The 27,299-nt window shown below is 36.3% G+C and overlaps 2 protein-coding genes and 1 long non-coding RNA gene across 6 annotated transcripts in view; 2 read left to right on the top strand and 1 right to left on the bottom strand.

Moving 5' to 3' along the window:
- The window catches only part of MED13 (mediator complex subunit 13), a 111,984-nt gene extending 91,953 nt beyond the window's left edge, over positions 1-20,031 (top strand). Inside the window, exons 21-30 of one of the 2 annotated variants that reach the window (XR_006715343.1) lie at positions 1,906-2,125; positions 3,445-3,636; positions 3,828-4,051; positions 6,801-6,943; positions 7,404-7,562; positions 7,674-7,859; positions 9,790-9,938; positions 12,508-12,681; positions 14,140-14,214; positions 15,546-15,648. Coding sequence is in view for 1 of the 2 variants with exons in the window: in XM_045490625.1 (XP_045346581.1) it covers positions 1,906-2,125; positions 3,445-3,636; positions 3,828-4,051; positions 6,801-6,943; positions 7,404-7,562; positions 7,674-7,859; positions 9,790-9,938; positions 12,508-12,681; positions 15,546-15,646; positions 16,001-16,133 (1,681 nt within the window). In the remaining variant the exon portion in view is untranslated. Of the gene's footprint in view, positions 1-1,905; positions 2,126-3,444; positions 3,637-3,827; positions 4,052-6,800; positions 6,944-7,403; positions 7,563-7,673; positions 7,860-9,789; positions 9,939-12,507; positions 12,682-14,139; positions 14,215-15,545; positions 15,649-16,000 lie in introns of those variants that run through there. The other variant, XM_045490625.1, reaches the window with a different exon arrangement.
- On the bottom strand, positions 1,519-27,069 carry LOC123604482. Its single transcript, XR_006715345.1, has 3 exons — positions 26,834-27,069; positions 25,106-25,221; positions 1,519-1,714 (listed from the first exon to the last, which is right to left on the bottom strand). It is a non-coding gene; the product is annotated as an uncharacterized LOC123604482 (long non-coding RNA).
- Positions 27,018-27,299, top strand: part of INTS2 (integrator complex subunit 2) — a 62,223-nt gene continuing 61,941 nt past the window's right edge. Inside the window, exon 1 of one of the 3 annotated variants that reach the window (XM_045490627.1) lies at positions 27,018-27,119. In XM_045490627.1, the coding sequence (XP_045346583.1) occupies positions 27,110-27,119 (10 nt within the window). In that variant the 5' untranslated portion in view covers positions 27,018-27,109. Of the gene's footprint in view, positions 27,133-27,299 lie in introns of all 3 variants that reach the window. The other 2 variants (XM_045490626.1, XM_045490628.1) reach the window with 2 other exon arrangements.

Raw genomic sequence — 27,299 nt, 5'->3', positions numbered from 1 at the left:
GCCCCATGTCAGGTTTTGTGCCGTCAGCATGGAGCCTGCTTCAGATTTTCTGTCTTCTCTCTTTCTACCCCTCCCCTGCTTGCATGCATGCTGTCTCTCTCTCTGAAATAAACATTAAAAAAAATTATAATGCAGACTTCATAAAGCCTTTATCATAGCATCCTAAAATCTCAGTGTGGGAATTAAGACCTTGAAAACCATTTAGTTCAACTGTCCTGTGATGTTTTGAATCTCTTCTGTGACGTAATTGTCAAGTAGATTTGCCTTTGCAAATCACTCCCAATGATATAGTAGTTACTATTGAACTAGTCTGTTCAGAACTTATTAAGAGTCATAACCAAGATTTGAATCTTAGCTCTGCCATTTTCTGGCTGTCTTACTTTAGGAAAGTTGTCTAATATTTCTGAGCATGTTTCTTTAATGTAGAATGGGAGCAGTAGGATATAATGTACAATTAAGTGCTTTATACAATGCTTTCCAAACATATGAGTTATTTATAGTGACAACAATGATGATGGCAGCTCTCTATTCCTTTTATGAAGAAGGTTTTGAATGAGCTTCCTTTTGATTTATAGATTAGGTTAGCCGGAGCTTGGTAATAATCTTTCAGCTACCTAGATGCATTTGGCTCAAAGTTAAAAAACTTGCTTATGTAAGTAAAAACAAACCATTAATTACCTAGATGGATCCATTCATCTTGAATATCTAAATAGATTTGGGGTTTTTAAAAAATTGTATCACCATCAAAGAACGAAGCTTGTTCACCATTAAAATTATGAAATGTGAAGTGGATTAGTATAGTCTAAAAATGTAATAGAACATTGACTAAGTTTGAAAACCTGGTTCCTTTCTGGTCTAGCTGTGCTTTGTGATTTTCAGCAGCCCATTTAACTTCCCTTTGTCTCAGATTTCTCACTAAAGCACTAAGCGCTCTGGCATTTCTGATATTCTGTGGTTTTAGGAATACTTTTCCCTTTTTTAATTCAAGACCTCTTAATGCAAGGGTCTTTGTATACCATGAAATTGTGTGCACAATGTTTTACTATTCTCTTTGGAAAGAAAGAGATGTCCCTTAATTTTTAGACAGGCTCTCTGACACCACCAGAAAAAAGGGAGAGGATAAAGTATTTAGGGATCAAGAGGATTCCTTAGTAAGACCAAATATTTTTGTCACTGAAGTGTTCTGAGGTATACCTTGATGTTTAAAAAAATATATATTGGCTAAAACACTTTCACCTTCTGGATCTACTTTTTAAATCCTCTATTCCCTGTAGTTATTAACTATATGTACCAGGCCTCTTTAGAAACTAGTGTGTTAAACTGAACCAACTTGATGGGAGTAATTATCTATAGGACTAATTTTCCAAAGAAGAACATTGTTTAGAGTAGCGAAATTATAAGTCTACTTAAGTGTGTTGTAAAGCTGTTCAAGAAGTAACTTGGCAAGTTTCGTGAGTGAAAATGTAGTGCTCCAGTGCTTTAAAAGGTTAATAACAAAGACAAATGAATTTTTAAAAGTTTTGTGAAAATGTTTTATTTGGGGGAAGTTGAGTTCTAGATGACGGGGCAGTTCCAGAATGTAAAAACTTTAGGTATATACATGTCTGCTAGGAGATTCAAGGAAGGAAGGAGGTAGTTAACACTGATGACTTGAAGTCTTCTGTGATTTTCCCAGTGCATACTCAGGTGGCAGCTGTGGGGTGGTGAGCCTTTTCTAGAACACACAGAAGAGAATGGGAATATCACACAACATGTATTCTCTGTAATCCTGTGTTACGTTTCCTAATAAACTACTCTTTTCTCCTTGGGGTGGGGAGAGGGGAAAGAACCTACTTTTGATACTACTTCAAAAAAGGTACAGTACAACTTTTTTTCCTAACTATATATTTCTACCTTAAATTTTAGCACGATGGATCGGGATAAAGTGGGCATCCCCACAGATGGTGATTCACATGCAATCACTTATCCACCTGCAATTGTCGTTTATATAATTGATCCTTTTACCTATGAAAATAAAGACGAGAGCACTAATTCTTCTAATGTATGGACTTTGGGGCTACTTCGATGCTTTCTGGAAATGGTCCAGACTCTTCCTCCTCATATTAAGAGTACTGTTTCTGTACAGGTAAGAATGGTAAATGTTGCAAATTGAATTTATATAAAACAATTTGATGTAGATAGAAGTTTCAAAAATACATTCTGGGGGCGCCTGGGTGGCGCAGTCGGTTAAGCGTCCGACTTCAGCCAGGTCACGATCTCGCGGTCCGTGAGTTCGAGCCCCGCATCAGGCTCTGGGCTGATGGCTCAGAGCCTGGAGCCTGTTTCCGATTCTGTGTCTCCCTCTCTCTCTGCCCCTCCCCCGTTCATGCTCTGTCTCTCTCTGTCCCAAAAATAAATAAACGTTGAAAAAAAAAAAAAATACTTTCTGTATCCAAATTAATTTTTTTAAAAACCAGGTTCTATTGTATTTTACTTTAAGTGATATTATGATAGAAATCTTCAGGAGTTTATGAAGATAAATTTTACAGTCATATCACATTAATAGAGGATAAAAAGATTGCATTTAAGTACATTAAATATTTCTCTTGTGTTGCTTTTATAAACTAATTTTTAAATTCATATGCTTAAAAATAGAAGACTAGGGGCGCCTGGGTGGCGCAGTCGGTTAAGCGTCCGACTTCAGCCAGGTCATGATCTCGCGGTCCGTGAGTTCGAGCCCCGCGTCGGGCTCTGGGCTGATGGCTCAGAGCCTGGAGCCTGTTTCCGATTCTGTGTCTCCCTCTCTCTCTGCCCCTCTCCCGTTCATGCTCTGTCTCTCTCTGTCCCAAAAATAAATAAACGTTGAAAAAAAAATTAAAAAAAAAAAAAAATAAAAATAGAAGACTAGAGCATGGGCCTATATAATTTTTTTTTTTTTTTTTTTTTTTTTTTACGTTTATTTCGTTGAGAGAGAGGGAGACACAGAATCTGAAGCAGGCTCCAGGCTCAGAGCTGTCAGCAGAGCCCAACGTGGGGCTCAAACTCATGAACCACGAGATCATGACCTGAGCCAAAGTCGGACACCTAACCGACTGAGCCACCCAGACACCCCTAGAGAATGGGCCTATATAAACTAGAATTCTAAATAAGACAGATTTCAAGTAAAAGTAGTAAATAATGATATTAACTTTTTTACAGATATTTTGAATTATTTCTTTATAGACTATAACAGAACTAATCAATGGCAGTATTAATATAACTGCTGTGTAGAAATTTTAAAGTTTTTATATAACCTGTTAGTAAAATTATTAAAAACCTATGTAATAAAATATAATTCTTTAGATTATAGTTTTAATTAGGTTTTATTTAATTTTCTGGTAAAAGTTTTTAGAGATTTAGACCCACAGTTCTTTTTATTTTTATTTTTACAAGTTTAACTTTGTAATATTTGCTTATAATTCTTAGATTGTTCCTTGTCAGTACCTGTTGCAACCTGTGAAGCACGAAGATAGACAAATATATACCCAGCATTTAAAATCCCTGGCTTTTTCGGCCTTTACCCAGTGTCGGAGACCACTTCCAACATCAACCAACGTGAAAACATTGACTGGCTTTGGTCCAGGTTTAGCCATGGAAACTGCTCTTAAAAGTCCTGATGTAAGTATGTTTTCTGTGACCAAAATTATTGAATGATTATACATTTTATGATTTTATACAAAACTAAGTACAATCCTCTGTTTATTTCTCATTTTCCAATTATCTTATAATTGAATAGAGATATCACATTTTCAGTAAAAGATTTTTAGGATTGCATAGTACCAATAGTACCTTAATTTTTTATTTTACAGAGACCAGAGTGTATTCGACTTTATACACCACCTTTTATTCTGGCTCCAGTGAAGGATAAACAGACAGAGCTAGGAGAAACATTTGGAGAAGCTGGACAGAAATACAATGTTCTTTTCGTGGGCTACTGTTTATCACATGATCAAAGATGGATTCTTGCATCTTGCACAGATCTATATGGAGAACTTTTGGAAACCTGTATCATTAACATCGATGTCCCAAATAGGTACTTCTCTTTCCTTAAGTGTATCATTAGATCATCCATTTAAAAATACTCTCACACACACACTATGTTTCATTATTAATGAATAGAAAAATAGAAAATTGGAAGGTTATATCATTAAGTTTTGGAATTATGGGTGATATTTGCTTTTTTTTTTTTTTTTTGGTAGGTAATATATTGTATAATTTAGGAGTATTAGAAATAATTTTGAGAGGTGTCAGACTTCGGCTCAGGTCATGATCTCATGGTTCGTGGTTTGAGATCGAGCCCCACATCGGGCTCTGTGCTAACAGCTCAGAGCCGGGAGCCTGCTTCGGATTCTGTGTCTCCCTCTCTCTCTGCCCCTCCCCCGCTCATGTTCTGTCTCTGTCTGAAAAAATAAATAAACATTAAAAAAAATGGAAAAAAAATAATTTTGATTTTTGTTACATAGAAGAGAGTAAAGTATCTAAATTCTATGTAATAAGGCTTGACACAATGATTTTAGCCTAAAAAACTTTGAAGCATGGAATGAGAGAGCCTCTGCAATTAAAAAAAAAAAATCTAGTAAAGCATCCTAGGACATTTATTTCTCTCATGTGCCATCTAAAATATAGTCCCTAATTAACTGCATTAACTTCATTTACTAAAATTGTTGCCTGAAAATTTTGCTTTTTAAATTAAATATTGGAGTGTCTTTTGAAAATGGTAGAATTTTTTAGAATTTTTTTTAGAATTTTTTAGAATTTTTTAGAATTCTTCTTGGTAGTAATTAGGTATCATGGCTAGTTATTTCTGAAGGTTGTAAGTAATAGATCACAACAGGTAAGCCTCATATTAAGTTATAACTTAATAGACATTTCTAGTAATATATTTCAAGGCTAGTGAACATGGACTAAGAGAACGTGAAAGGCAAGTCCATGAAGTAATTTTCAAAAAATTTTGAGGTTTGGTTCTATCCTTTATTATTTTTTTTATTATATAAAGGTTCAGTTTCTTTAAGTTCAGAAATTGGTTATATATAGAAATATTTGATGACTATTAGATTATAGTGATGCTGAAGAAATGAAACATAGAAACGTTAATTTTATATTATTATAATGTTTTATTGGCTATTTTTTTTTTTTTAAGATTTTTTTTTTTTTCAACATTTATTTATTTTTGGGACAGAGAGAGACAGAGCATGAACGGGGGAGGGGCAGAGAGAGAGGGAGACACAGAATCGGAAACCGGCTCCAGGCTCTGAGCCATCAGCCCAGAGCCCGACACGGGGCTCGAACTCACTGACCGCGAGATCGTGACCTGGCTGAAGTCGGACGCTTAACCGACTGCGCCACCCAGGCGCCCCTTATTGGCTATTTTTAATAAACCTTAGAGAAGTACTTCATACCTTATTTCCTTGACACAGTTTTTATTATTTATGTATTTATTTTAAGTTTATATACTTACTTTTGAGAAAGGGAGTGAGAGAGGGGGCACAAATCGGGGAGGGGCAGAGAGAGGGAGAGAGATTCCCAAGCAGGCTGCATTCTGTCAATGCAGAGCCCAGTGCAGGGCTCATACCCACGAACCATGAGATCATGACCTGAGCTAAAATCCAGAGTCAAACACTTAACCAACTGAGCCACCCAGGCGCCCCATAAGTTTGATTTTTTTAAAATGCTAAGTTAGTGAGCTTTGGAAATAGTATGCTTATCTGTGAAGGTTGAGAAAGAGTAGAGAAAGAATAATATCACCTTTCTAGTACAAAGATAGTATTGCCATTTCACTGAAGTAGAAAGGTCCAACTCTAGAGTTTTAGAGATCTGGGTTCAAATCCCGACACTGCCACTTACTGGCTATGTGATCTTGAGAAAACTACTTTAGCCAGCTAAGCTTCAGCTTCTCTGTAAAATTGGGAGAATAATTTTATCTGCCTCATAGGGTTGTTAGGCTGAAATGAGGTATAACATGTAAATTGCGCATAATGCTTGTTATGTGTTAAGTACTTAGTCAATCATTGCTCAGCCAGAGAGTGCTTATGTTATGTACTTGCCTAATAAAGGACTTATATGCAGAAAACCCAACAGTGTTGTTTGGTCTGAGAAACATAGTGTTTTGTTTGATATTCTTCAACTTAAAGTATGAAGCAAGGGTTAGCAAACCACAGCCTTTGGGCCAAATCTGGTCACACCTGTGTGGTTAGGTATTCTGAAGGACTGCGTTCATGCTGCAGCAGCAGTTATTGTTGCAACAGAATCTTGATGGCCTGGCCTGAAAAGCTTAGTATATTGGCCCTTTAGAGAAAAAGTTTGACAATCTCTGGTGTAGAGCAGTGTTTCTGGTGAATTTTGATGGTTCATGAACTATTTTTCATTTTCAAAGTTAAGTATTTTAATGTGTTGGGGCGTCTGGGTAGCTCAGTCGGTTGAGTGACCAACTTCGGCTCAGGTCACGATCTCACGGTTTGTGAGTTCGAGCCCCGCATCAGGCTCTGTGCTGACATCTCAGGGCCTGGAGCCTGCTTCAGATTCTGTGTCTCCCTCTCTCTCTGCCCCTCTCCCGCTCATGCTCTTTCTCTGTCTCGGAAATAAACATTTAAAAAAAAATTATTTTAATGTGTATTATAAAAACACAAACTAGCATAACCTATGATTTTATGTATATTCTTGCTTAGGACTATGTAGAAAGTGTCAAGCATTAAAATTAAGGGACCAGTTTTTCACAAATTTGAGCTCTTTTAAAATGTCATATGAATTTTAGAAATATTTGTCTCTTGTATTCTGTACAATAGGGCTCGTCGGAAAAAAGGATCTGCTAGAAGGTTTGGTTTACAGAAACTTTGGGAGTGGTGCTTAGGACTTGTACAGATGAGCTCATTACCATGGAGAGTTGTAATTGGCCGCTTAGGAAGGATTGGTCATGGAGAATTGAAAGGTAAAATTGTGCTTTTGATTGTTAATTCATACACTGTTCAGACTACATCTATGTAAATGTACTGAATAAAATGCAGAGGTTATAAAACTAGTTGTTTTGTTTTCAAAGAAGAATCACAAATATCTAGTTCACAAATGGCCTAATTCCAATTTTGAAAGGACATTTTACTTTGTTTTGACTTAATGGCAGTGTTATTACTACTGTCCTTTTTTTTTTTGTCTTCCATTTTTTCCTCTTTTTGCCCATTATTGCAGCTCATCCCCTATGTAACAGATCAATTGATGTTGACCTATATTAAAATGTATGATGTTGAGTAACGTCAGCAAGATTTTTGGTTTGATGATGATTCCTATTCGAGGAATGCAGTAACTTAAAAACCATTATGTTTTAACTTTGGTTCTACAGGGTGTTAACAATGCTGTTACTTTGGATGTTATATTTTTACTGTTGATACCCACAGATTGGAGCAGTTTGCTGAGTCGTCGAAACTTGCAGTCTCTAAGTAAAAGGCTCAAGGACATGTGTAGAATGTGTGGTATATCTGCTGCAGACTCTCCCAGCATTCTCAGTGCTTGCTTGGTAGCAATGGAACCCCAAGGCTCTTTTGTTATTATGCCAGGTTAGCTATCCTTAGTTTATATCCGATTTAATTCTTCATGCACTTGCACTTCTAAGTATCATATAAAATTGATTCTTCTATTATTGAAAGAAAAAAAAAATCTCTTTTCAGATTCTGTGTCAACCGGTTCTGTATTTGGAAGAAGTACTACTCTAAACATGCAGACATCTCAGCTAAATACCCCACAGGACACATCATGTACTCATATACTTGTGTTCCCTACTTCTGCTTCTGTGCAAGTAGCTTCAGCTACTTATACCACTGAAAATTTGGACTTAGCTTTTAATCCCAACAATGGTAGGTGAATTGTTCTTTAAAGGTTTGCAAATATAAAGTAAGTCTTGATGATTGTGGCTAATTCATCTGAAGAGTTCCTCCCCAAACCTATCTGCATCCTATAAATGTTTATGAAACCTGTGAATGTTACTTTATATGACCATAAAAGACTTTACATGTGTGATTAAGTTAAAGATCTTGAGATGAAGAGGTTATCCTGGGTAATGCAGGTGGGCCCTAAATGCAATCACATGTATCTTTACAAGAAGGAGGCAGAGGGACGTTTGCTTACACACAAAAAAGAAGAAGGCCATGTGATGGAAACAGAGGGAAGCAAAGTCAGAAATGATGCTATGCTGCTGACCTTGAAGATGAAAGGAGGGGCTGTGAGCCAAGGAATGCAAGGAATATAGTTCTAGATGCTGGAAAAGACAAGAAAAGCTTTCCCCTAGAGCCTCCAGAAAGAGAATAGACCTCCTGGTACCTTGATTTTGACCTAATAACCAGTACTTTGATTTCAGCCCAGTAAAACTGATTTTGAATTTCTGGCCCCCAGAACTGTAGAGAATGAAGATATGTTTTTTTAAGTCATTAAGTGTGTGGTGGGGCACCTGGGTAGCTCAGTCAGTTGGGCATCAGACTTCAGCTCAGTCATGATCATGAGGTTTGTGAGTTCAAGCCTCACATTGGGTTTGCAGCTATCAGCGCAGAGCCCACTTCAAATCCTCTGTCCCCCCTCTCTCTGCCCCTCCCCCACTTGCACTCTCTCAAAAATAAATAAAACATTAAAAAAAGTTTGTGGTAATTGGTTAAAGTAGCAATAAGAAACTAATACAACCATTCTTCTACTTTATTGATACTGGAACTAGTGCTATGAATTGTCTCAAAAATATTTACTTATTTTAAAAGGCAACATTGATCATAAAATGTTTGTATAGGTTTTTGCCTGTGCTGTTTACCTGTACATAGACAATAGACTTTGTGGCACATTTTATATTCCTTTATAAATTGATTTGCCAAAATAATATAATAATTCATATAAACTGCCATAGTAGGGATAAAGCTTTTGTAGATGAACTTAATAGATTACATTTTAGTAGAAGAGAAATGATATTCCATTGTTGCCCTGAATTACCTTAGAACACGGCACATCTCTAAAGTCACAAGTAGGGAGTATTTAATATTCTCTTCTTTTAATGTGTTTTACAATAACTTGAATATTTTATTTAATAAAGAACTAGAGTATTAATTGTGCATAGTCCCATTTTAAATATATTTTCATTCCAAGCATGCTGTTTTGTATTATTTTACTGTTGCTGTTGTAACAAATTAACACATGCTTAGTATCTTTAAACAACACACATTTATTTTCTTATAGTTCTGGAGGTCAAAAGTCTGAAATCAGTCTTAAGTGGGCTAAAGTCAGGGTGTCTGCAAGGTTGATTCTGTCTGGAGGCTCTGAGAGAATCTGTTTCTTTGCCGACATCTAGAGACCACCTGCACCTCTTGTCTTCCAACTTCAGCAGCAGCAGCAGCAGCAGCATAGCATCATCATACGTCCTTCACTGACTCTAACCCTACTGCCTCCCTCTTATTAGGACCCTTGTGATTACATTGGACCCACCTGGATAATCCAGAATAATCTCCCCATCTCAAGATCCTTAGCTTGATCACATCTGCAAAGTTCTTTATGGTAACATATTCACACATTCCTGGGATTAGGATGTGGACATCTTTGGGGGAGGGCATTATTAAGACTACCACATGCTTGTGTATAATGTATAGTTGTTTATATGGCTTCTAGAACAATACCTATCACATAGTAGGCATTACATAGATGTTAATTAACCCATTTTGATTAAAATTCATTAATTTATTTTAACCCTCTTCTGCAAGTGACCACGGGATGTGAAAAATGGAATATTTATTTATTTTTCTTTCTCTTATATAGATGGAGCGGATGGAATGGGTATCTTTGATTTGTTAGACACAGGAGATGATCTTGACCCTGATATCATTAATATTCTTCCTGCATCTCCAACGGGGTCTCCCGTACATTCTCCAGGATCTCATTACCCCCATGGAGGTGATGCTGGCAAGGTAACCCTGTTATAAAAGCTTAATCTAAATGTCATTCATTAACTTAGTAACGGATTGATAAATAGAACACTATTTTTTCCTTGGAAATTAACAAGAAGTGAGAATTATAGTACCTGCATGCACTTTTGTCTTACAGATGTTAATACCTGAATCACATATTTTTTCTTCAAATTCTTATTTAAATTCTAGTTAACATACAGTGCAGTATTGGTTTCAGGAGTAGAATTCAGTGGTTCATCACTTACATACAACACATAGTGCTCCTCATATCAAGTGTACCCATCACCCATCCAGCCCATCCCCCCATCCACCTCCCTCCATCAGCCGTCAGTTTGTTCTCTATTGTTAAGAGTCTATTAAAAAAAAAAGTGTCTATTATGGTTTGTTTCCCTTTCTCTCTTTTCCCCCCTCCCATATTTTCATCTTTTTTTTTTTTTAATGTTTATTTTTGAGAGAGAGAGAGACAGAGTGCAAGCAGGGAAGGGGCCGAAGAGAGAGGGAAATACAGAATCCGAAGCAGGCTCCAGGCTCTGAGCTGTCAGCACAGAGCCCGATACAGGGCTTGAACCCATGAACTGTGAGATCATGACCTGAGCTGAAGTTGGATGTTTAACCCACTGAGCCACCCAGGCGCCCCGTCATCTGTTTTGTTTCTTAAATTCCACATATGAGTGAAATCGTATGGTATTTCTCTATCTCTGACTGACTTATTTTGCTTAGCATGATACAGTGTAGCTCCATCCACATCGTTGGAAATGGCAAGATTTCATTCTTTTTGATGACTAATATTCCATTGTGTATATGTACCATATCTTCTTTATTCATTCATCAGTCGATGGATATTTGGGCTCTTGCCATAGCTTGGCTATTATTGATAATGTTGAATTATATATTATAAAGAGTCTCTAAGGCTCTGCTGTCCCTGACTTCATGTTTTCTTGGCTTTAGTCCTTCGTCCACTCACCATAGCTTCTAATCAGGTATGGCTAGACCAGATTATTTGAGGATTATAGTATATGCTCTAATCTGCCATTTGTATCAGGGCTGTGAGGAGGGACATAATAGAAATATTAATTTTCTCATAAGAATAGGAAAAACACTATCTTCTTCCCTCCATCCTAATTTTTAGTGTTTAGTGTTGAGAAGCAGCTGTCTTGTTCTTCTATTTGAACTCAAAACTGATTGGGCTTCATTTGAGTAACATCTTTATTTGAGTGAAATTAAATATAGTTTTTATTTGATTATAATAGTATGCATATATTTAGAACCTGCCTATTTGTTTATTCTTTAGAGCCTGACTTTAAAATAAGGAAGGATCTTTGCCCCATCTTACCTTGTATACTTTCCTTTTGTTTTTAACTGGAAAAAGAAGTAAGATCATTGGGGCACCTGACTGGCTCAGTTGGTAGAGCATGCAACTTTTGATCTTGGGGTTGTAAGTTTCAGCCCCAAGGAGGGTGCAGAGATTAATTAAAAATAAAAAAAATATACTAAAAAAACAGTGAGAGTATTAAAATGTGTGTGTGTGTGTGTGTGTGTGTGTGTGTGTGTGTATGGAAAAGCACCAGTAATCTCATCACTTTAAGAAAACCATATGTACTTGTAGCAAATTCCCTGTCACATGTATTTATGTTACAGCTTCCAATATGTATAAATAAGTATAATAAGTTTTTTAACCTTGTTTTCCCATAATTTGTTATGTCATTCCCAAAATGTTGGACATTTAAGTTTCTTTTCTTTTTTTTTTAATGAAAAATTTTTAAGTTTATTTTGAGAGAGAGCAAGTATGTGCATGCGAGAGAGCAGGGGAGGGACAGAAAGAGAGGGAGAGAGAATCTCAAGCAGGCTCTGCACTGTTAGCACAGAGCCCAACATGGGACTCAATCCTGTGAACCATGAGATCATAACCTGAGCTGAAATCATGAGTCAGATACTTAACTGATTGAACCACCCATGCATCCCCGCCCCCCTTTTTTTTGGTCTGTTATAGGTAATGTTGCAGTGAACCTTTGTCTGCATATCACTTTTTCTTCTTTGTATCTATTTCCTTAGTGTAAATATCTAGAAATACATGGACTAATCTAAAGGATACAAGCATAAGCAGTTGGCATATTAATTTCCTTTTAAAACTCTTGAAATAAAGCTCATTCTTTTAGTACTGTTACTAATTATGATCTTCTTACTAAGTACATAGCAATTGATTTTTTTCAGTATCTTTCAGTATTTTTCTTTTTTTTTTTTTTTTTCAACATTTATTTATTTTTGGGACAGAGAGAGACAGAGCATGAACGGGGGAGGGGCAGAGAGAGAGGGAGACACAGAATCGGAAACAGGCTCCAGGCTCTGAGCCATCAGCCCAGAGCCCGACGCGGGGCTCGAACTCACGGATCGCGAGATCGTGACCTGGCTGAAGTTGGACGCTTTACCGACTGCGCCACCCAGGCGCCCCTCTTTCAGTATTTTTCTAAATTGACATCATAAGATAATGAGACTGATTGCCATTGTGTATATCTAGTGCCCATGTATATATCAAATGAATTAACACACTTTTAATTTTTCTCTCTTAAAGGGTCAGGGTACTGATCGGCTACTTTCAACAGAATCTCATGATGAAGTAACTAATATTCTTCAGCAACCATTGGCCCTTGGTTACTTTGTGTCAACTGCCAAAGCGGGTCCGTTACCTGACTGGTTCTGGTCAGCATGTCCTCAAGCACAATATCAGTGTCCCCTTTTTCTTAAGGTATTTCCATTTTTATGCCAGTTCCTAAATAATACTAATCGACGGCTTAAATCTTAAGAAACACAGAAGTGTCTAAGGTCAAATGCATTGCAATATATGACAAGAGCACAAAGAAGTTATCTAATTATGAAACAGCTCCACGTTTTAAATTGATATTAAGTTTGAACTTTTAATTAATCTTAAGTCATATTTCTGGGACCCTTGCTCTTATTATTTTCAGCTGCACATATGGAAGTTTAGAGCTGGGTGAAAACTTCTATTACTTTTAATCTAATAACTTTTCATTTTCTAGGTGAGCATATTAAAGTTCAGAAAAACTCATTTGTCTAAAGTCATAAATTGGTTAGTAGACTAGGATTACAGTCTGGATCCTTTCATGATTATATGGTTATTCTTTGAATTACATCATACTGTACTTCTGTTATGCCTCAGTATTTGGGGGATTAAAGGATTCATAATTTTGTAAGAATATTTGATACTTAGATCCACTTACTACCTCCTTAAAAAATTTTTTTCTAGCTTTGTGTAAATTGCTGTGTTAAAACTATTAAGTCATTTTCAAGTACTAAGACTCCCATAGTGACTTATTTTATCAAAACAAGTTCATTAGCAAGTGCTGTAACAAGGTTGAGATACATCATATAGTGGTAAAATGAGATTTGAAAGCCCTATGCAGAGTTTGTTGCTGCTGCTTACTACTTTTCCAAAATAGGAAATTCAGATCTGATTCACTTATTCTTGTATATGCCCACCAGAAGTTGACAATTTTATTCCAGAGGTCATACTAACTAACCTAACTTCTTGCCAATTGATTTTTAATTGTAGGGTAAAAGTTGGATACTATGGTTTTAGTGGGTACTTGAACCAATAGGCTTGCTATCTTTTAAGCCTGTTGCTATTAAATCTTGATACTCTTGGCCAACATACCATTGAGTCAGTGACATTTGAGATTAAGCAATGAACTTCTGTAGCACATAAAGAATACAACAGCTGTTGATCTGAATTGACTATTAATGAGGTGATATATTTAGGAAGGTCAGCCAAGGTAATAAAGTTTTATCATATGAATTTTCCTCTCTTTCCAATATATGTACAGTGGTCTATATAGATCTCATTACAAGAACATATTCCCAAGTGTGTTTCTGCAAAATAGTAGTCCTTGGTGTTTCTATAAAACAAAGGGTTTTTTGGTCCTTTGGGAAATGTTACACATGCTTTCTGCCCCCTTTTGTTGTTATAATACATGTGTGCACATTAAAGTCTCTGAAAAATAGCAGCAAATAACATTGTATACCTACTATTTCCCAAATTTACTTTAATACACAAGAAAGCAATTGTGTAACACCAGTTAATAATTCATGACCTTAGTGTTTCACGGAACATTTTTTTAGGAAACACCACTTTACAAAAAGTCCAAGGGACTATCCAGATTCTTTTCTACTCAATATTTATTTGCAGAGAGGATAGTGTAAAGTGGGCATTCACCCTCAGATACAGTGTAACAAGATTAGGACTTCTGGTCTGAATTACCAGGTAAGGCATAATTTACCATAATTTTGTTCACCTTTTATTTTCATACATTCCATTTTATTTCCTGTACCATAGGCAATAAAACCACCCGATGTGTTTCTCTTTGCTTAGAAAAATAATAGATTATTCCCTAGATGATTTAAAAAATCTTTTTATCTTAGAAATTAAATGGTAATTTTGGTACTGACTATATTCATTTAATCTGTAGTGATCTGTCATATGAGACTTGTTTATAACTTACAAATGAAGAGTTATGGGCAGTTAAAGACATTTCTTTGGTTACATTCTTGAATATATATTAGAAGAGTTTATACATCTATTGCAGTTGTAGAGATCACCTAAATATAAAATAGTACCTTTTACTTTATACAGAATGAAGTCTGCTAGTATTCTGCAGTCAATACCACCATCTCTCATAGTTTTTTCACACTTAATATATTGACTCAATAAACAAAATGATTCACTTTCTTTAATTGAAATGTGAAGAAGAGTACCACATTCCTTTCTTCCACTCTTCATTGTCATACCAAAATGGGTGTGGCAGTTGTTACTAAGCCTCTGTTATGAAATTGCATGGGCAAAGGAAGGCATTCTATGTACTGTATTAGAGTACTTACAATTCCACCATAGGTAGCTTTATTTAAAATTTGTAGCTTTGTATGTAGTATATTTGCATATGCTGACTTTTTCAGTGCTAGACCTAGGTGTATGTGCATGGTGTAAGTTCTGTGTAACCTGTAGACAGGTTTATCAGTTTAGTGCTTCCTTAAACATTTACTTGACACATCTAGGCATGTTACATGCAGAAAATAGATAATAACTTTATTTTCTTTTTTACTTTTTATTTCATTTTTTTAATGTTTATTTTTAGAGAGAGAGAAAGGGAGAGAGAGAAACGATCAGAGGAGGGGCAGCAAGAGAGGGAGAGGAAGAATCCCAAGCAGGCTCTGCACCATCAGTGCAGAGCCCGACTTGGGGCTCGATCCCATGAACCGTGACACCATGACCTGAGCTGAAATCAAGAGTTGGCCACTTAGCCAGCTGAGCCACCCAGGCACCCAGAAAATAGATAACTTTAAGTAACTTTTAAAATAACTATTAAATAACTTTTGAAGGGATTATTATGTGGTCTCAAAAACAATAGAACTGAGGAAAATTAAGATTGAATATAAGTTACGCACTTAAACAAGAACAAGCATCTTTATAGTGGTGCCCATTCATTACATAGGTCTAAAATGTATTTCATCAAGGACGAGACCTTGGGAAAACTTGGGAAAATAAGGTAAAACCAACAGAACTTTTTCATTTGGCTGACTGATTACCTGTTTTTTTAGGCCTCTTTGCACCTCCACGTGCCTTCAGTGCAATCTGACGAGCTGCTTCACAGTAAACACTCCCACCCACTTGACTCAAATCAGACTTCAGATGTCCTCAGGTATAGCTCTTTTTACCATTAAAGGTTCTCCATTGCAACTTTGAAAGAGTATAATGTTGATCCTTATGTATTTTCCTCCTATTTGTCAATAATTTATAGTTGTGTACCCTTGGATCTCTAGATGAATTACATCATTCAGAATGAGTCCTTTTCTTTCTAGCATGTGTAATCTACTTTTGAGAATACTTTTTTTTGAAAATTAGTTTATCTTTAATTTCCCCAAGGACTCTCTCTTCCATACCTTCCACCGTTTTTTAAAGTGGCTTTAAATCTTAGATGCCATAATTGGAAACTGCTTCCAAAATCTACAGTGTAAGTATATACAGGACTTAAAACAGTTTATTTACTTTTCAGGTTTGTTTTGGAACAGTACAATGCACTCTCCTGGCTAACCTGTGACCCTGCAATCCAGGACAGACGCTCCTGTCTCCCAATTCATTTTGTGGTGCTGAATCAGTTATATAACTTTATTATGAATATGCTGTGATCTTCATTGGATGGAACTGTGCAAGAAGAGAACAAGGAAAAAAGATATTTCACTGCAAGATTAAGTTATAATTATCTTCTCAGTGAAAGTCATCTGTGATGGGGTCTAATTCTTATTACTTCAACAAATATTGTTTTGACTTGGGGGGAGGGGCTATAACCCTGCTATTTTTCATTGACTATACTGAACTCTTTAGGATGATGACTGATCATACAAAACGTATTATAACATTTTCGTAGCAAAATTAACCTTTTTTTTTCCAGTCACAGTATTTGTGAAAAGTAATGAGCCATAGTACCCAGTCATGTTAAATGAATATTAAAAGCATGGAGAGGAAACATGAGGAACAATGAATTTCAACATATGGCTTCAGAACATCAAGATGTTCTTGTATTGGATTATAGTATCTAGTATTCAAAAATGCCTGCATCTCTTATTTATTGTAAGTTTTTAAATGTATAAATTGTCTTATATTTCTTAACCTCTTTTATAAAAATTTTCCTAGAAGGTTTATACTGCCTTCTTGCTTTAAAGCAATTGGTCTAAAATATATGTAATCGTCTTAATTAAAAAGTTGCAGTAGGGTTGCTTTTAGAGTATTATTTTTTTGTAAGGGGGTGGGTGGGACAGTAAATTTGTATTGTCTCGATGTACAGTTTAATGGGGATAGAAGGGGAATAATGTCCATACCATTGTGTGTGGAGGATTTACAGCTAAGCTGTAGTTGCAGAGTACATGTACAGTAATGAAGTTCACTGTGTTTATAAATTGAAAAGGTACCGGGTCTTACAGCATTTTATATATCACACCTTTACAGAATAACATGATGGCAATATACAAGTGATATTGTTGGGTGGTTTAACTTAGAATAAAATGAGAATTCTTCAGTTATATTTTGTACTATGGTTTAGGGCTATGACTAATATTTCAGGCCATTTCCAGTGAAAGAAACTTAGTTTTACAAGAAAAACATTTGCTACTGAATGCTTAAACTAATTTTGGTGTTTAATGTTACATGCTTAAATGTTTTTTTCAGTTTTGACAGTGGCACATCTAGGCATGGGAATATATAATTATGAAAATTATCTTCAGGATCTGCTATAAGGTTGAAATTTAGCCCAGCTCTAGGCATTTTACAAATTATTTTAAGAACAGTCACTCTGATTGTTTGACTTTTTTTTTGTTTTTTAAATTAAAGATTGGGAATGTATGTGAGAGTATGCATATGTATGGATGTGTGTGTGCAATCAAACTGTGGTGTAAATAGATTCTCAGTGAATTCTGGTATTCAGACTCTATTCCACTAGTTAAAGAACCATTTTCTAAACTTAACCTGTTTCCTTTTGCCTTTTTTATTTATTTAATTTTCTTGGTTTGGAGATGGCAGTCCCAAACACCAGAGTCTGTACTTTTCTATAACACAGCTCAGATTAAGGCAGGGCATATGCCAAGGAGGATCTCACCTCCCTAAAGAAGGGACTTGAATTTTAGGGACTTTAATTCACCCCTTCCTTCAATACAGCTTTCCCCCTTCTTGTTTGCACATGCCAAGATAAATGCTTTTATGCAGGCTTTACCCCTTTAAAAAGTTGTTTCTACAGTGCTGCTCACAAGAGAGTCCAAGTTAGCTTCCTGCCTGTGTTGCTGACTTGAATTCACAGTCACCAAGTCTACCTATCTTTCTTGGAAGCAGTCTAGAAAAATTCTGAATTTGTACATTCAGTAATTCTCCACAAGGACAAAATCAGTTGTATTTACAAAACTGTAATTCGGTGTGTTTTGTTTTGTTTTTACTGAAACTTGTTTTGTAAATACTATATGCTTAGCTTAAATATCACTTTCTTACAAACAATATAACTTCTTCAAATTGTGTATATTAAAACATTAGCAAGTCTTGTTTTTTCTATAAAAAACACACAACTGGTGACAAAGGTTTTCAATCACTTCAAAATTATAATGCAATTCCAAGGGTCAGCATTTTTGAAATTAGAATTTAAAGATCACATCTCTGCATTCATTTTTAAATTATGCTAGCACACTACAGATTATGTTGGCATGTTTTGTTCTATACTTAAAAAAAACTTGTCTGAAATTTGAGGGGAAAAAAGATGCTTATTTGGAATATCTATAAAAAGTATCCTCTTTTTTTTTTTTTTTTATAAACTTAGCTCAGTAGTGACTTTTAAAAATAAAAGCTATATTCTCAGTTGTTTAATATCACTAGCTTGTAGTGAACACACCTCAGTTTGAGGATAGATTTTTAAAAAATTATTCCCTGACAGTTTCTTTTATATGGAGCCATAAAGAAAGGAACCCAGTATACAATTCCTTTTTATCTGGGAACAGGGAGTAGTTCCCAAATATATAAGATTTACTGATAAGATTTTTTTCTTCCCTTCATATTTAAGTTCACACTTAAATAGAAAATTATTAAATATCCATTAGAAAAGGTCAAGAGACTTATTTCAAAAAGTTAAGCCTTTTATGCAGGATGATGGATCTGACTTACTACCATACTGTCACAGACAAGTATGGGTAGTTTTTTGTTTGTTTGTTTGTTTAAATGGTAAGCAAAATAATATATACTTTATACCAGTTGATCACCAACACATTGACTTCTTTGTTACAGTGCTAATGTCTGTTTTTTGTGCAGTTATCCATTACAAAGCAGGGTGGAAGTACAGTATTTTGGCATTTAAAAAGATTAGTTATATAATGTCTGCTTCCAGCCAGTGAGAAACATCTAGCCATACTTTCTTATGCAAGCCATTCAGTTATCAGGACTGTGAATTAACACTGTATGAATAAATTTCTGTACACCTTATTGTTTGGCCAGAAGGCCACCAAGTGTACTTATATGTAATCCTTAAATTTTAAAGTAGCTGTAATTTTTAAATCTTTCTAAACTTTTCTTAAACCACTAAAATTAAGCTCTTACTACTTAGTCAATTATCCTCAGCTGTATTCGTACTCAATTGTCAGTATGGCACAGATTACTGTATTAAAATATTCTCCTTTCGTCTTCATATTTACCTTCTGAGGTAATTTTTTAACTTAATGTGTTACTACAAAGATTTGCAGATCTTTAATCAAGCACTATGTTAATACTGTAATATTCAAAATACTATGTTGCGTTATTTAAAATGTTCAAATTGAATACATTAAAAGGAAGTTTTTAAATGCTGTTGCATCATATAATTTGCTACTCATCCACTATGGCATCGCATACCAGTCTATTAATACATTTAATGTTGCATGAGTAATGTTTTGGTCTGGGTTTCCTCTTAAGATTTTAGTTTGTCTAAATTAAAGAAAAATGTTTTTGACATACATCTTTTTTGGTCCCTCACCCCCTCCTCCCCCACTCCCAATCAGCTGGAAATCTTAACCTTTAGGTTTTTCTTGGTGTTTTAATGGGCCCAGAACTGTGGTTTAAATTTTCATATATATGTTTTCTCTTTTGTGGAGTATTAATTAAAAAACTGGATTTGGGACCTAAGATACTCCTCAGGTTGATGTATTCATGAAGTTTTAAAATAGTTTTAGTTTTCAAAGTAAACTGGATTTGTGGACCTTAAAGTTACTGAGTTTAAACTACAAATTGTAACGTCATTACTGGACATGTCAGCATCAACTCTCTCAAATAGCTTGGTCACTTTATGAAGGGGCGTTTTAAAGTTGTTGTTTAGCAGTGACATTTAATATGGTCCAATTGCTTTTTTTTTTTTTTTTTAATGTGACAAAAAAAGAATAAGGAACAAACACTATTGCTGCCGAATGCCATAACACTGAGTTGTACAAATTGTGATTGAGGAAATGAAAAGGTTTATACTTTTTAAAAAAAACAAAAAACAAAAAACAAAACTTCAAATGGAATAAATTATTCATGAAGCCTTCATTGTGGTGTCTCATTTTGTTAAAAATATTTCCATCTTAAACTTAAGTAAAAATTAGTGGTATTTTTTGTTGTAAGTCGAAAAGGGTAACCTAAAAATTGTACTTTTAATATCTCCATCTGAAGTATTTTATTAAAATCTTTCTAACCATATTAGTGATTAATATACAGGAAAGTTATATGTGTACATACATACTCCTTTTAGGCTCATCAGTTTGGTATCCTTTTTCTAGTCCAAAGCTACCTTCAGATATTTAAAGCTTAGCTCAGGCCTACTTTTTTGATCACATAAATGTTTTTGAAACATAAAAAAAGTCTTCAGATATGAACACTCCATTAAAATATTGTATGAGCAGCCATTTTAAATATTTTTGTCCAAACTTAAACTGAGTAAGGACAAACCCCAAAATTGTGTCCATTTTGAAATAGTGTTTGCCAGCAAAATTAAAAAAATAATCCTTTAAAAGGAGGTATGTGGTGTTGGAACTTCTACCTTCTTAAGTCATTCTCTGTCTCACAGTTTGTATTACCTGTGATTTTTTTTTTTTTTTTTTTTTTTTTTATCTTGTTAGTCTAAAACCCTTTATGGCTGCTGCTTGCTCTAAATATCTAAAGTCTTAACATGGTCTGTCCCCTGCCTTCCCCACAAGAATCAAGATGGGCTTTTTCCTGTGTTTTCCTCCTTGCCTTTTAGGCCATTTGAATTCTTTGAAAGCCCCATGGTTATTTTTGCCTTAACTTTCCACATACAACCTTGCCTCAGACTAGGTTCCCTAGTAATATACTTTTTTAAAGTTTATTATCCTGAGAGAGCGCAAGTAGGGGGAGGGGCAGAGAGAGAGAGAGAATCCCAAGCAGCCTCTGCACTGTCAGCACAGAGCCCGAGGGGGTCAAACTCACCAACCATTAGGTCATGGCCCGAGCTGAAATCAGTAGTCACACTTAACCAACTGAACCACCCAGGTGCCCCCCTAGTATTTTACTTATATTGTAATAATCTGTATGGAGTCTTCACAGTGTTTTTCGCAGTTTGTGTGAATGTTTGATCCTACTAAATGACCTCATGAAGGCAGAAACTGGGTCTGTTTTGCTTACTGATGCATCTAGAATCCAGCACAACATCTAGCACATTAATAGGGCACTGAAATATTTGAATAGACTTGTGATAAATGCCTCAAACTATAGTACCTAGTTGAAGTGTGAGTTCTGCAAAAATTCAAATGAAACTGTACAATCTAATTACTTGGGACTATTTTCACATTAGTAGAAACAATCACTATATGAGTATTCTTGTGCTCTCAGATTTGCCACCTTTTAGCTGGTGACTTCAGACAAAACTTTGAACCTCTTGAGGTCTCAATTTGTTCATGTGTATATGAACACAATAGTAACCACTCCTTCCTAATGTTAGCTTTGTGAACCTCAAAGGATTACATAAAACATAGAAATTTGTAAAATACAAATGTGAGGGATGATTAATACAATACCTATGTTCTCTAGAAGAGTTGTGATTTAAGACCTGCCAGACCAAAAAAAAATGTTTACAACAAAAGGACTCATTTATTTTTAATGTTTATTTTTGAAAGAGTGAGGGGTGAGGCGCAGTGAAAGAGGGGGACGGAGGATCTGAAGCGGGCTCTGTGCTGACAGCAGAGTGTCCAATGCAGGGCTTGAACTCCCAAACCATGAGATCGTGACCTGAGGTGAAGTCAGACGCTTACCTGACTTGAGCCACCCAGGTGCCCCAACAACAGGACTTTTAAAATATGTTTCTAGCAAGATCATCCATGGAAAAAAATGCAAAGAATCAAGTATTTAATACTTAGTTTTTATCTCCCTTCTGTCCTAACCTACTCTGACTAAAAAGAAATCAGCTTGAAGGGTCTTTAAGCTCTAAAACGTAAAGTAACACACATATGATGAAATAAAATCTGAGATACTTAACTGATTTAAAGCATTTAAAGGTGTCAGGTCCAAAGGAAATATATCCTCGGTACTAAAAGAACTTGTAGATATGATTTCAGAAATGCTGTGGAAAACTGAAAGGTTCCAGAATAGTGAAAATGCACAACTTGCTCAGTTTTTAAATTTTTAAAAGATGGGGTGCCTTGGAAGCTCAGTGTCTGTCTCTTGCTTTCAGCTCAGGTCATGATCTCAGGGTTAGCGAGTTCAAGCCCCAATCTGGGCTGTGCTGGACAGCAAGTAGCCTGCTTGGGATTCTCTCTCTGCCCCTGCCCTACCCATTCTCTCTCTCTCTTTCTCTCTCAAAAGTTATGTCCTAGAAACTACTAATAATTTATTTCACTTTATGAACAAGTTCATTAGAAACCAGCATAGTTCCACTAAAGCACTATTTAATAGACTGTTTACTATACACTAGTCATGAGATACACACCTTTGACTTTTAGCCATCAATCTCCTGAGAAACATACATGTGTATACATAATTAGTTCCATAAGCCCTCTAGAGTGATAAGAACAACAATGTAGTGCATATACAAGAAGGAATAGCTGAAATCAATCTACAATTTATTTTGACAGCATTAATAAACAGATCATGGAAATGGATATTCAGGTTATTTAATAAGGTTTCATGGTATTGTTACACTTAAATCATTAATTCAACAAACCAGTAGTAAGTACCATACTTTAGTTCCTGCCCTCCAAGTACTTACTTTTGAAAGGTAGGAGAAACAAATTTTAACAATGTAGTACAATATGTGATGTGCTATGATGGCACGAAGTAAAGGGAGCCTTGAGAATATTGAAGAGGGATACTTTAAGAGATAGGTGGTTTGTCTGGGAAAGATTTCTTAGCAAGGGAACACTGGAAGTGAGACTTAAAGGATACATAGGAGGTACTACATAAAGAGAATAAAGGAATTTCAGACCGAAGGAACAGTGGGAGAGAAGGTCCATGAATAGCATGAAGGATTTGGGAAACAGCAGTTCCAACAGACTAAAACACAGACACTATGGTGGGATAGATAATGCAGGAATCCAAACCAGAGCTAAGAATTCAGACTGTGAAAAACTGTCTTTTGAGTGCCACCTTAAGGAAAATGAACTTTATCCCAAAGCAGGGAAGTGTTTCAACAGTTGGGATGATTCATAATTAATTGAACAATCATACCAAAAAAGGCTTGTTGATGGAGCTGTATCAACCTGAAGGGATGTCTCTAACGTACTATAGAATCTTGGCTGGACCCAATTCCATTCAATATTTTACCCATAAAATTAATGAAGAGATGATCTGCTTTGTAGATAGCCAGTGTAAAAGAAGAGTCCAAAAGATCTTGACAGGGTGAAACAATGGAAGAAATTTTGGGATTTCAAGATAAAATAGGACACTGTTGAGGATAATTATAAAAAGAGTTCCATATTGAGAACATTTGAGTTAGATGGCTCCTGGGATCCTTGTACTTCCAAAATTCTATGAGTCAATTTCTAAAGAATATTGGTCTTCCTTTAAATACCTAGGTCTTTTGGGGCGCCTGGGTGGCGCAGTCGGTTAAGCGTCCGACTTCAGCCAGGTCACGATCTCGCGGTCTGTGAGTTCGAGCCCCGCGTCAGTCTCTGGGCTGATGGCTCGGAGCCTGGAGCCTGTTTCCGATTCTGTGTCTCCCTCTCTCTCTGCCCCTCCCCTGTTCATGCTCTGTCTCTCTCTGTCCCAAAAATAAATAAACGTTGGAAAAAAAAATTAAAAAAATAAATACCTAGGTCTTTTAATTTCTTGAAGCTCATTTACTTGGCAATAATCTACATAAAAGCACCTAGTGTGCCTGAAACATAGTATTGTTTTTTCTTTCCGTTTGTTTCTCCTTTTCTTCCCTCAGTCTTACTGAAAAATAGTTAAGTAGAAAAGGATAAATCATAGTAAGCCAGTCAGAAGAGAATGTTTACTTCACTTAGGAAGGAGTGTTATTTTTTAACTTAAGTACAGGAACTACGCAACGTGTTTCATCAAATCTAAACACCAGTAATTGTAAGACACCATTATATGTACCACTAAAAAATTTAAAAGATCATTACTGATCTTAAGACACCACAATATCAGAGATGTTAAAATGTGAAAAAGTCACCATAGAGTTGATGAAATATGTCTTTATGTGGGACACCTCACTGACTCAGTTGGTGGAGCATGCAACTCTTGAATTCGGGGTGTAAGTTTGAGCTCCATATTGCATGTAGAGATTAGTTTAAAAAATAAAATCTTTTTTAAAAAAGAAATATCTTTGTGAGTAAAATGGTAATGAGCCTCAGTGCCACATTGGTCTTAAAGGGGGATTATTTTCTCAAACATTTCTTTCTCAAACGCAAAGTGTACACCATAATTACATAATATGCCCCTTTAGTAATCAAAGGTTTTGTGGTTTATAGGCAACTAAATGTTAGGGCTAATTTGTAGCATTATTTACTTTTCTGTAAGTTATTAATCTAATTAAGCATCTGAGCTGCAAAGTCTTTAAAAGTTGATTTTAGTATAGAGAAACCACCTCAGAAAAAGCAGATTTAAAACTCAAAAGTCCATCAGTAAATCTTTTTTCACTGAGTTCTGTATGGCTGTCAAAATGATTTCACTGGTGAACAATGTAAATCTCAAAGACTTTGACTAAGTGGATATGAGTGGAACAGGTGAGAGCCTAGGGTAACTTCCAGGTTTCTGGCTTGAGCAATTCTGGGTAGTGGTGATATTCACTGAGATAAGAATTGGAAGACAAGGAGAAGGGGACTTGGAAGAAGGTAAGTGTCAGCATTCATTACCATTACATGCTAGCTGTCTTATTTGAGCTGGGTGTGATCTGCTGTTAGATTGAGACGGATCTGTAAGTTGTTTCTTCATTAGTGATTACAGGATTGTAAGTAGAGCTGGAAGAAATTTTTTTAAAAATTATTTGAGAGAGAAACAGAGCACTAGAAGGGGAGGGACAAAGAGAGAGGGAGACTGTAAAGATTGGGAGACACAGAATCTAAAGCACGCTCCAGGCTCTGAGCTGTCAGCACAGAGCCTGATGCAGGACTCGAACTCGACCTCATGAACTGAGAGATCATGACCTGAAGCAAAGTCAGACACTTACCTGACTGAGCCACCCAGGCACACCTAGAGTTGGAAGAGATCTTAAAAATCACTTAGTTCACATCCCCTTTCTCCCATTATTGATCCCCCAAACCATGAATTCTCTTCATATCCCTCCTGTGAAAAGACCATCCAGGGAGATTAAATTGTTTAACCTCTGTCTCAGTCTCAATTTCCCCACAATTATAAAATAGAGACTGTTCCCTACCTCAGATAATTAAATCAGATAACAGATATAAAATACTAGTGCCTAGCAAGTGTTCAATAAATATCAGCTTAAAAATGACAATGTTGGGGCGCCTGGGTGGCGCAGTCGGTTAAGCGTCCAACTTCAGCCAGGTCACGATCTCGCGGTCCGTGAGTTCCAGCCCCGCGTCAGGCTATGGGCTGATGGCTCAGAGCCTGGAGCCTGTTTCCGATTCTGTGTCTCCCTCTCTCTCTGCCCCTCCCCCATTCATGCTTTGTCTCTCTCTGTCCCAAAAATAAATAAATAAAAAAAAACCAAAAACGTTGAAAAAAAAAATGACAATGTTGTACAATTTGTGACCGAATAGACTGTGAAATCAATTTTGGTGTGTAGTGACCAGCAATTAAAAATTTTTTTAATGATTTTCTTTTTAAGTAATCTCTACACCCAATGTAGGACTCGAACCTAACAAACCCGAGATCAAGAGTCATATGCTCCACCAACTGAGCCAGTCAGGTGCCCTGTGACCAGTAAGTTAAAGAAGTGAAATAGAACATGTAATATGTAGTATGTGTTATTTCATAAAAACTTTGTTCCATTTAAATGTGGGCTTATATGAGCATGTGTGTCCTGGGTCACAATGTGAAACTGTAGGTCAGGTGGATATAAGTTTGAGAAACAATGAAACACACATTAGTTCTCTTCTTCCTTTGTTGAAAGAAGAGAAAGTCTGAAAGCAGACTTTATTAGGAGATTAGTACTCTGTGAAAGCCTTGGAAACTATATAGTATGAGGCTGTATTTCTCTCTGTAAAGTATTTTTGCTCCCAGCTTGTAGCACAGTATTTGGTAAGCAGGTGATACATGCACATTGCTTAAATCAGGAACTAGAAATAGTATGAAAATATACAAGGACTAGTTTTTAATCTTTTCTGCTTAGACTCCATTTGAAAATTTGTTGGAAGTTTTGGGTCCTCTTTCCAGAAGTGCCAAGCACACACAATTTTGCAGATTCCAGGGAATTCCTGAAACCCCATCCACCACTTTCTAAAGGTCTATGGACCTTGAGTTTTTTGTTCTGGTTTAAATCGAAGTATAGTTGACACACAATGGTACACTGGTTTCAGGTGTACACTATAGTGATTGGACAACTCTATGTTATATCACCATAAGTGTAGCTACCATCTATTACAATACCATTTACTATAATCTCTATGTTGTAAGGGAGTTAGTTATTCATTCCATAACTAAAAAAAAGCCTGTACCTCCCACTTCCCTTCACCCATTTTGCCCATCCCCCCCCAACCCCGGACCCGAAGGCATAGAAACCCGAAACTAAGATGTTTAACTTGTGACTATGAGGGTATGAGGTCAAGAGCGAAAGAAAGATCAGGAAAAGATTAATTTTTAAATTCGCCTATAAATCCTACGATTCCAGAGCTTAAGTGCTAGGGAGGCATAGGCAGGGACAGAAAGAAGGGTGCAGTCATTAGTGTTCCGGTCAAAGGATGGTGGAAACAACTTTAACGTTTCTTTTACATACGTTATGTCATTCAAGTGCCACAAAAATCCTGTGAAGATGAAACTGCAGGTCAGAGGGGCTTAAAGATTTAATCGGAAAGGATAAAAGTGATAGATTTTGGAAGAAGAAACCGAAAGCAGCATTTTAAATCTTCGGGAATACAGTTAAGGGGACGGGAAGGAAGAGGTGGGACCGCGCACGCGCACCGTTGCATCAGCGCGGACGTCTCTGGGTTTCCTTTGCAGACAGCCTTCCTCTCAGTCCAGTACGGTGGCCGACGGGAGCCAGACGCTGGGGATGAATGAAGGTGCTGGGTGCAGGTTGAAACAGTCCCCTCCGCTTTCCCCTCCCTTCAGTGCGGTTTCTGCCTTTGTGCGGTGTCCCCATCCAGCCCTATCGCACTGCCGACCCCATTGGTCCCGGCGTCTGGGTTTTTGGTGCCTGTGTCGATTCAGGGCACAGCTGGGTTTGGCGAATGCGGATTTTC

The sequence above is a fragment of the Leopardus geoffroyi genome, chromosome E1 (assembly GCF_018350155.1).
Source record: "Leopardus geoffroyi isolate Oge1 chromosome E1, O.geoffroyi_Oge1_pat1.0, whole genome shotgun sequence".
NCBI lineage: Eukaryota > Metazoa > Chordata > Mammalia > Carnivora > Felidae > Leopardus > Leopardus geoffroyi.
Note: the sequence above shows the minus strand (reverse complement) of the source record. Positions and strands in the feature narration are given on the sequence as shown.